At 37.3% G+C, this 11,077-nt stretch overlaps 1 protein-coding gene across 1 annotated transcript; it reads left to right on the forward strand.

Moving 5' to 3' along the window:
• On the forward strand, positions 1-11,027 carry oclna (occludin a). The gene is made up of 9 exons (XM_008423287.2): positions 1-184; positions 627-720; positions 1,500-2,136; positions 2,225-2,392; positions 7,549-7,685; positions 8,922-9,104; positions 9,199-9,370; positions 9,616-9,657; positions 10,410-11,027. Exons 2-9 carry the CDS (start codon positions 668-670, stop codon positions 10,506-10,508), a joined length of 1,491 nt encoding a protein of 496 aa, XP_008421509.1. The 5' UTR covers positions 1-184; positions 627-667; the 3' UTR covers positions 10,509-11,027.
• Positions 11,028-11,077: the final 50 nt, after the last annotated feature.

Here is an 11,077-nt window from a genome sequence, read left to right on the forward strand (position 1 = left end):
TAGGTGTGGTCCGAGTTGTTTTCAGCAGCTGCTGCGGTTTCAGTAGAGACATTGCAGAGGAGACGAGCCTGACAGCAACAGTGAAAGAGACGACCTCAGTTCCTCAAAACTGTTTGGATTCAGTGGTAAAAAGCCCAGCCGAGCCCAGCGGCGTATTGGTCGATTCAGCTTCAATTCAATTAAGGTACTTGTACACAACCTTTAATGAGAGACACAAACAATTTTGTCCAATAACTGCCACGAGGCTTAGACATGAAATATTTAGTCTGGCTATAGTACATGTAAGTAAAAGTAATTGGTTAGTCATAAATATGCCCTTTTGATGGCCATGCGTCTGTTTTGCTCTCTATTTCATTTTCTTCGCGTGCAAGTGCGCCCCTGTTACCGTAATGCGCCATGTAAGCGCAAAGCCAATCTTTAAAGGAGAGCGCTACCGTCAACTGAATTGACCACAGTCTTGACCACAGACAAGTGCTTCACGCAATTTGTCTGTTGCGTGTATGGTCGCAGATTCACTTTAAAATGAGTATTAAAAGTGACATGTTTTTATATATTAGCATCATTTGTACCTTTAACAGAGTTTGATAACATGTGTTTATTGAGTATAACAGGAAACCTTCTTGCAGGTTGTTGTTTTGATTGGCACTGTTGAGCGGATCAAACAGCGATGTCCTCCAGACCCAATGGGAGCCCCCCTCCCTATGAAGAGGATGATAGATAGTAAGTTGTTTATTTGTTTTTATTCTGTCGATATTCATAAAACCCTCATGAAACTGTTGACGTTGTAGCAGTAAAAGAAGCACAATTTAACTGTCAGTTTCAATTTTTATTACTATTATTGTTATTATTGCTAATCTTGTTTTTTTATATTGCTTTTAACACTTTTTAAGAACTTTGTGTGTGAATCTTTATACATGGTGCTGCTGTTACACCTGAATGTCTCATTTACTGGAGAGTAAAGGCCGTTTCTACTCTGATCTATCGCAAATAAATATATATATAAAAAATAATAATTGAAGCCTGACATTTGTCTCCAAAAAGTTGTAGTTCTCCTCCAGCACATCCCATCTCTGTCACTGAAGATTTTTCTTTAAAAAGTCAAAATTTGAGATTAAAACAATGCTTTTTTTCCCCAGTGGTCCTAATCCTCTTCCATGTTTGTATCAATGTGTCTTCTTTCAATATATTGGATCAAATGGATTTTACGTTTTTTTGCTCACCATTACTCCATAAGCATTTTTTGTTGTTGTTTGAACTGTAACAGATAGAAACAGGAAGAAGTATTACTGCTTTTAAAAATTATCTCATGGTTATGACTGTATTAACTTATTTGTAAGACAGATTTCAAAACCAGAACCTTGCAACAACAGCAACAACAAAAGCAAATAAGAAATCTGGTCCAAAATCAATGAGATTTGTTTTCTGCACTGTCCACTTATTAATACAATCTAAACATTGTAGTTTGGGTTGTAACAGTGGTTTGTTTATTCCTCTTCCAGTAATGGACCTCCTCAACCAGCCTACTCTTACTACCCTGACGATGAGTTCCAGCACTTCTACCGCTGGTCCTCGCCTCCGGGAATCCTTAAAATCATGGCCATCATTGTCCTTGTTCTGTGTGTGGCCATCTTTGCCTGCGTTGCCTCAACGCTGGCGTATGACAGTCAGGCCATGTCCACCTTTGGGGGATATGGGTACGGAGGATCTGGAGGAATGTATGGAGGATCTGGAGGAATGTACGGAGGATCAGGCTACTATGGAGCTGGAAACAGTTACGGCTACGGTTCAATTGGGGGAAACTACAATGACCCGCGTACCGGGAAAGGGTTTATGATCGCAATGGCCGCCTTTGTCTTCATCTTCTCCCTAGTCGTCTTTATCGTCATCGTGTCTCATCAGAACCTGTCTCAGAGCAGGAAGTTCTACTTGGCCGTGTTGATCATCTGTCCCATCCTGGCATTGTTGATGCTCATTGCCACCATCGTGTACTTGGTGGCAATAAACCCCTCATCCCAGACATCGACAGCTTACGGCAGCCAGATTGCGGCTCTGTGTGCTCCATATCAACAACAACAGATATCAGGAATGTTTCAGAACCAGTACCTTTACCACTACTGCGTGGTGGAACCACAAGAGGTAAACCCTCGCGACATTGGTGCCATTCTTTAACACGTGCCCTGTGTGTGAAATAAACTCACACTCTGTGGTCTATGTTCCACTTCAGGCCATCGCCGTTGTGTTCGGCTTCTTGGTGACCGCAGCTTTGATCATCATGCTCGTCTTCGCCCTCAAGACTCGGCAGAAGATCAACAACTATGGAAAAGAGAACATCTTGTGGAAGAAAGTCAAAGTTGTGGATGATCTTGCACCTCCTGAGGACGTCGAGGCTTGGGTGAGTGGTGGAGTGTAGTCTTCATATTTTACTTTTTGAACTCTTCCATATGGGCGAGTTGAGAGCAGATGGGCCTACAAGGTTGTGAAAACACATTTGCCATTTCTCTGTCCAATCAACTTCTGAAGTACACTTTCCCTTTTCAGAAAAGGGGAAGTGTTCTTAGTTTTTGCGTGGAATGCAGAAAACATTTGTTTTTGTTTCCATCACATCAGCTCCGTTATGACTCAGCACAAGACATAGATGGAGACATAGATTCTGTTTGCATCTGATTGTAAGGATCAGTGCTCTGCCCTGTTCCATTTAATGCTTCAGCTAATATAACCCATGGTTTTAAATTGGAGTCAACCTTAGTACAAGTAAAGCACAGTTGTTTTTTTTTACTTTTTAAATTATTATTTCATTGATTAGGTGGAAAAAGGCTGATCCAACCAACTGTGCCCAATGTGGAAAAAGTATTTACCCCTTTAACCTAAAAGCTGCTCGTGTCACCCTTTAGAACTTCCATTAGACAATGAGTGTTGTTGTTTTGTGAGACAGTGATATTATGGTTCATGGTTCCTTGGTTCCATCAATTAAAGGAAGTCATCCAAACCCAGACAATCGCACCACCACCACCATAATCCACCTTTCAGAAGTTTGGAAAAGCAGAACTTGATCAAACATTACACCTTTTTGTTGTTAGTCCACAGCACATGTTTTCCAAAAATCTTGGATTGATGTTTTTGCTAAATGTCAGTAGGACCTTTGGGCTCTTTTTGTTGGGCTTTGAAACTAACACCACTAACAGTGACCTACATGAGGAGCTTGAGACGTTGTTCTTGGTTGTTTTGTGACCTGCCTGATGAGTCGTTGATGTACTCTTCTAGTAACTGCGCTTGGTGATCAGATTCATCGTCATGGAGACTGGCTCACACTATGACTGACTGAGAATTGAAAACCTTGGGATTTGCTTTAAAACACTTTTGAGATTTTGACCTTCAATAACTTTGCTTCTTGTTTCTTCTTGAATTTCTTTAGATCAGAATAAGGTGTGTTTATAACCTTTAGCCTGTCTCATGTTGGAAGACAGATCCTTTTTAATTTATTGATTCTACAAGTCTAGCAGTGATAGCTACAGGTGTGGATGAGAGATATTAGGCCAAAAAAAAAAAACATGACAGTTAGTCCATGATTTTTCAAGGGTATTTGGGATGTGAATTATTTTCAAATGAAACCGTTTGGTTCGTTTGGATAGCTTTTTGCTTAATAGATAAAATGAACTGAAAACACCATTAACATTTTTCTGGTATTTATAGTTTCTTGATCTGAAACATGTTGGTGTAATAAAAAAAATAAAAACAGAAACCTGAAGGTGCTCTATATGTATCACAAATGCAAAACTAAGATCTTCTCAACTTATTTCTTGTGCTGAGTCATCATGCAGATGTGGTGAAGGACGGTTGATGTGGGTGCAAACAACGTTTTTTTTCTGCTTACCAAGCACAAACCATTCCACTAACACTGCAAAAACACAAAGTCTTAACAAGGAGTTTTGGTTTAGTTTCTAATTGCAAATGTCATGGTACACTTTAAGACAAAACTAACTTGTAAGTACACCTGTCATGGTAACAAATTTTGCTGGACAATAAATTGCCCCAGATGTTATTGCAACAAATGATAATATTGTTGTTTTCTTGAGACAGTTTTTCAATTAATATAATTGTAATGGCAAAATAATGCAAGAACACATTCTCAAAGATTTATAAACTTTAAATTTTGATGAACATTTAACACTGGAACTGGAATACATTTTAAATATAAGATAAATAAATAAATAAAATAAACAAAACAACAGAAACTACAAATAATCCAGTCTTTGGTAGAAAGAGAGAGAGAACAGAAAATAATGATAAATTGTAAAAATAGAAATTGAGTTTGTTTTAACTGATCCTGCAATTAATTGATTTATTGCTTCCTGTGACAGACCTACTTTTAGCAAGATATGCGAGCTTATTCAAAGTCAATAATTCCTTAATATTGATATAAAACAGTAGTAGTTTCATTGACAGATTATTTCACTCATATTATGGTGAAAATGTTACAAGTGAAATAATCTGCCAGTGAAACTAGTCCTTTTTTTAATCAATATTAATGAATTACTGACTTTAAACAAGCTCGCATATCTTGCTGAAAAGTTTCTTGTAATTACTTTTGTCTTATTTAGAGTGTACTTAAACATTTGCTCTAGAAACCAGATCAAAGTACTTGGTAAAATGTTGTCTTTTTGTAGTTTAAGTAGCCAAACGTCAGGCAGACATAAAATGGATGAATAAATGGTTTTTGGTGCTGCTGATCTAAATTTTGGGTGTTCTTTAACAAACGGCTACAGGAGTTTAATGGTTAGGTAAACGTTGTCGTCTGATACATCTACAGGTTTAATTGGCTTGATTTAACATGGGCACTTTGATCGGTTTACTTAGTTGGCTGGAAGATGTCCAGTCAACTAAAAACGTTGGACTTTTACATGCCTAAGCCTTAGCAGAACCTCTAATCTAACGCTTAAAAAAAAAAAGCATTAGCTTGTGGATTCTTTTTTTCTAGAAAGAATCTCTTTCTAGCCTGCTCATATGCTCTTGGGAGTGAAGGTGAGGAAGTGGTAAAACCAGTTCTTCACTGTTTATGACCAGTGAAGAAGGTGGAGTTTAAAGTTCTTCCATCTACAGTTTCAAGGCGTGGCATGCAGACTGATAGCAGTTTCAGTCGGGCTCAAGTAATCAGAGGAATCGACATTCTCAACATACTGTATTAGCCGTGAACGTTTCCACAGTTTGAAATATCAGTGTTTACATTTAGCAATGAGTCCTGCTTTTCGATGATACTTTTGAAATATGTTTTGTAACGTTACGGAGCGAGCAGCCGTGAGTGTGTGAGTCATTTTTGATGGGAATCATGACAGTCAGTTCAGCCAAGTCCCAGTATTTCAGCTCACTTCAGAGCAGCAAACTGGAAAAACAGGTCAGACTGCTGCTCTGCTGTATACCACTCAGCAGTTGGACCAATAGCACAACAACAACAGCATGATACTAAGAACCACAGACATTTTCTCTGCTGGTGTTTGTGACAACCTGTTTGAAAGTGCTTATGCAGTGCTACTACAGAGACCTCTTTGGATGTGAGCTTCCTGTTTTTCTGGCTGTAGCCTAGTTATAATACAGAGGGCAAGTTCATACAGGTGTATCATACCAGAAATGTCAGAAATTCAGTGGATTTACTCAAGCAAGAGTCTGTCAAAATGACCATTCCAGAAACTATTATAAAGGTAAAACAACAGTTTTAAATGGGCAGTTTTCTTATTCAATCAGGGCTTTGGTGGTCTGTCACTGCAAAATGAGGAGAATAAAAAAGAAAGCAAAATATTGTAGCTGAAGCGCAATCAGGGTGGATCCAAAGCATCTGTATATACAGAATATAATTTACTGGGTATTAAAGCATTTAAACGTTTTACTTTAAGTTTTGTAAGGAAGGGCTACAATGGAATGCTTATTTGGAATGCTTCATATGTTTTCAGAATTAGTTATTTAGGGATTTCATTAAATATATTAAAATGTGTCCAATTTTATATAATCAATTAGAAATTTTTTACAAAGCAGTTTTGTTAGGAAAGAATACTGACGAAGTCCAGATCAAAAACTTTCTGTCCCCTTTTATTGAGTCCTTCAAAATAATACATTAGCACAGGCAGAGTCCTGGTACTAAAGTCAAATTTATGCCATGTAAATCCTTAAAAACTCCCGTATATTGTACAGTAAAACATCACATTTCCCTAACTGCAGCATACACAACAGCATTGATATTTTTTTTTTGACTGCACAAATATTTTGTCCACAAGACATTTGAAAAACAGATCTCCTAAAACAGGTTTAATTTATATTCTTCTAAATACGTAAATGCCTGATTCATAAGGCCGCGGTCTTCAATAAACAATAGTCTTGATTTGGATAATGTTTTTTTTTTTTTTAACAAAGCAGCCTGCTGAAGTGCCAGGCTAATAATAACATGTCAGTTTTGATATGACTTGTTTGACTTTGTAAAAAATGTAATTACTGCTACAGCTTTTATTTATTTATTTGCTTATTTGTCAAGGGATGGTACACGTTAATCAACATCACCACATAATGTAAATATGTTCAAGTTAGCAAAACAGGCTCATTTTTATTGCAGTTGTTAAAATTGACCTAAAAATGATCAAAATGAAAATTGCAAATCAAATGCAATTGATGCTGAAAGACATGATGTGTGGACAAAGCTTACAGAAAATGTTTTCTTGCTTTCCAAACTTTGCTTTTAACATCATAAAATTGAACGACTGTTGTTTCAGCTGCTTTCTGAACACTTGGTAGGAGACATCTGTGGATATCTGTGCTTTGCTGTCAGGGACAGACAGACGGGGAAGTAAAACGATAAATAGACTCAGTTGAATGTCGTTGTAAAGTTTGAAAAAAAATGGAATTAAATTTTAAAAAGGCGTTTAGTGTAGATCTCTGATTGTTAGCACACAGGCTAAAATAGTTTGCAGCTGTGCACAAAACAGGATCTGACTGTTGACAACATGACATGCAGAAACTCCACAGCAGAGCTGAAGTTTCGCTTTACCAGGGAACTTGATACCAGTCATTTAAAAATGTCAAAACCAAGACCTTCCTCAAAACTATTATTCACTTATTAAATATACATGTAGATAATCACAGAAACTTTTACAATACATATTTGTAAATACTTTTGTCTTATCCAAAGGAACGGCACTTATTTAGTTAAGAAAAAGACGCAGTTTGGCATATAAACTTCCACATTCACACTTGGACAAATTTTTAAATTAACAGGGTTTTTTTTCTTACACGTGTAACTCTTTTTCATTTTTATTATCAATATTTACCGTAAATTACACTATCTTAGCTTCATATTGAAATCTGACATAAATCATAGGTCATGTATGTTGTAATGCATTTTAATAGTATATTTTTTTAAATCTCTTCTATCAACCTGCTGGGAGACTTCAGATGAAAATTAGTCTCTCTGGCTAATTATTCAGGTTGATTAATATGTGCGGCAAAATAAAGCTTTAAAAAAATGATCAAATCTTTAATGTGATGTTTTTGTTTGAATCTCTCTTGAAGGTGAACAACGTCTCGACTCCTCCTCAAGAGGCCCTTGCTGCAGACTACCCAGATTACCCCGAGAAGCGGAGAGGCTCCGGGAGTTACCTGGATGATGAGAGCAACTACGACAAACCCCCCATAAGCTACACACCACAGTGAGGATTCACACTTAATGCTACTAACACAGTGTATTTGAAAGGATTCTTGCTTGCTAGTGGAAAATCAGTGCAAACGTTTGTGGAAGTGACGCTGTAACAAAAGACATGAAGTTCACGAGACCAAAACCAACTGAGACATGAGCCATGTTTTACTTTCACTGTGAAACTATGTGAAATGTTTCTGTGCTGATGAGGGAAGATGACGGTGTCTAGCAGGAGTTGAGTTATGCAACTACGTAGGGCCCCCACACCACCAGGGGGCCCCCAAGAGCACAAGGCTACAATTACATGTATATTTACATGCATATTCATAAAGTAAATAATAATGAATAATACAAAGTAAATCCTTTTATATGTGAAAAAAAAACAATTTCTGTATTTTTTATAGTTTGTATACAAATAACAGGAAATCTCTTCCACTGTTGGGGAAATATAAGATATCAAACTTGCTTACTTTAAATTTAGAGTTTATCAGCTGATGTTCCTTTTAAATAATTAAAATAACATGTCACACTTAAAAAGGCCAGTCGCGCTAACAGATTTTACTGGACGATGAATTCTGCCAAAAATGATTGCGATAATGTTGTTTTGAAACCATTTTTCTAGTGATATATTGAAAACGGCCCAATAGGGCGAGTTTACCCTCTCAAAGGCCAATAAAGTTTATTTTCTGTGAAGAACACCTCATGCTGGAGCTGGACAATATTTTAAATATTCAAATATAAATCACAACAACCAATAACAATAAATAAAAAAAATATAATGTAAATAGAAACCACACACATCCGGAACCACAACTAAAATGGATTGTGGTGTCACTATAAACAAAATTGCCATTCAAGAAGTATTAGTCATGAAAATGGAAATGATTGAGCTCATTTAAATTTTTTATGCTTATTGTGACAGGCTTTAACTCCAATGCCACTCTGCATCTCAAAATCCAAACATTTTCTATTTGTTTGCTACTTTTGTAAGATTGTAAGACGTCATCTGGTCTTACATCTGGTATGATGTAAGCTAGTTACAAATGACACTAATGATAGTAGGTATGCTACACATAAGTAGCTTATGAATGATGAAGCAATTGGTGGGACGCCCCCAAATGAAAATCTGTAATTCTGCTTTTGTTTAGAAAGTTTTGCTTCGTCTCGTCTCAGGACGTTTTATTTTAGTAAAACTGGGCCCTGCCTCTAATATTAATATAATAATGGTTTTAAATTCTTTGCTTCACAGACCTGTTGTTGAAAGACCCTTGCAGAACGGGGCCCCTTACAGCAGCAGCAGCTCGGAGATGGCGAGCTCAACAGGGCGGCCCAAAAAGAGGCGCGCAGGACGGCCGCACCGCGTCGACGGGCAGGACTACGACACGGACTACAACTCGTCTGGAGACGAGCTGGACGACAACGACTTCGACAGGTAGCCAGGCAACCGGGACACGTCAAGCAAAGCTGAGACCCTCGTATGGTTCTGTGAAAGATTAAAGTTGATCTAATCGTCCTCCCTCCCGTAGCGAGTTCCCGCCGATAGCAAACGAGCAGGAGCGCAACAGCTACAAGCAGGAGTTCGACCGCGACCACCTGGAGTACAAAGACCTGCAGGCGGAGCTGGACGTCCTCAACAAGGACCTGTCCAATCTGGACAGAGAGCTAGACGGGCTAGAGGAGGGAAGCCCACAGTTCCTGGTGAGGACTCCCAAAACACAGCAGTGTTTTCCTGAGATAGGCAATTTTTATTTATCGTCCAGCCAGAGGCAACTCAAAGTGTTTCTAGATAAAAATTAAAAACAACATACATTAAAGAAACAGCAGAGTCGGCAAAAGCAAATAAAAAGGTTTTTAGCCTCATTTTAAAGGCAACAAATAGCAGAAAAATCTGGTTTATTTTTCGACAAAGCTACATGTTGAAATGTGTGTTTGCTTGTTAACAGGACACTCTGGATGAGTACAACAAGCTGAAGAGAGTCAAGAAGGTAAGTTTTATTATTATGGTTAACAGTTTAACTTCAGGAGAGCTTTGGCAACACAAGATGAGACTGTTCCTCTGCAGGACATTTTCATGTTGCTTCAGCTTCTGCGCCCTGGTTTCCATTCACAAATCACCACCAGCTCAGTCAGGAAGCGTATACGTACAGACTAACATCCTAGAGGAAATTGCTTTCAAAAAGGTTTAGTTGTGTTTAAATAATTACAAGTGGGCTTTGAAAGCTTTTCTTTCCGTACACATGGACGCATTCAGAAACTGCAGGCTGTGTTTTGTAATAAAAACATAATGGCTGTAGCATTCAGTACTTTTCAGAAAAGAAAATCAAATTGTTATCTTTTTTTCCCCACTCAAAATTCATAATTCTTGTCACAAATGTTTTTTTTTTTTCTTAATTCATAATTTTTTCTCAGAATTTTGACTTTTTGATCTCAGATCAATGTCAAAATTCTGAGGAGAAATAATGGAGTAAATAATTTTTCTATTAGCAGTAATAATTTTACTTATAATAAGAATTTTTTTTCCTACTAGTGAAATAATTCACCAGTGGGTCTGGGAACTTTACCATCAATATTAATTGATTTAAATTAACATTGATTTAAAACAAGCACCTATATGAAGTTAGTTTAATCTTGATTCAAGTGTACGGAGATATTTTTACTGGACACTAGACTCTGTTTTTGCTATGTACTCCTCCTTTCTTGCCTTCTTGCTCATATAAACTTTATTTTGTCTCTTCAGTCTGCAGATTACCAGGTAAAGAAGCGCAGGTGTAAATATCTGAAGCACAAACTGAGCCACATCAAGAAGATGGTCAGTGATTACGATCGCAGGGCCTGAATGAGTGGATTAATGACTCCTGTCCAGCGCAGGAAGGACTGCTGTAAATCTGGGTTGGCTCTTTTTTTTTTTTTGGCAGTAAGTTTGTCTCCAAAGGACAAAGATATGATGATTTACAATGAGCACATGAAAGTTGTGACCGCTCGGTTGTATTTTATGGTTTTTAGCACCACAAGAACATCATTTCTTTTTTCTTGTATTATGCCGTTGTTTGTATTTTGAGTGATTATCATCACACATATTTATTGTCTAGTGGAAGAGTTTTGCGACTTGTCTTTGAGGTGAACAGAAAATGAAAAAATAATGCTTGGTTTTAGTAGGTTCCCCTACACCAAATTGATCTCAGCTGATTGATTTTTCATTACTATTTTTCTGTAAAATGACTGTAAATATGTGGGTTGTGGTTTTATAAAGTTTCTCCCTTGTACACAGTTTGGAATATTAGCAAATCTCTTATGCTGTGATACGTTTTGCAATGATCCGTGATGCATTTTTATTTGAATAAAATCTTTTATTGAACACGTTTTTTTTTTTTACTGAGCAACAAACATTAAACATTTGCAGTCAGC

Source organism: Poecilia reticulata, linkage group LG12 (genome assembly GCF_000633615.1).
Source record: "Poecilia reticulata strain Guanapo linkage group LG12, Guppy_female_1.0+MT, whole genome shotgun sequence".
NCBI lineage: Eukaryota > Metazoa > Chordata > Actinopteri > Cyprinodontiformes > Poeciliidae > Poecilia > Poecilia reticulata.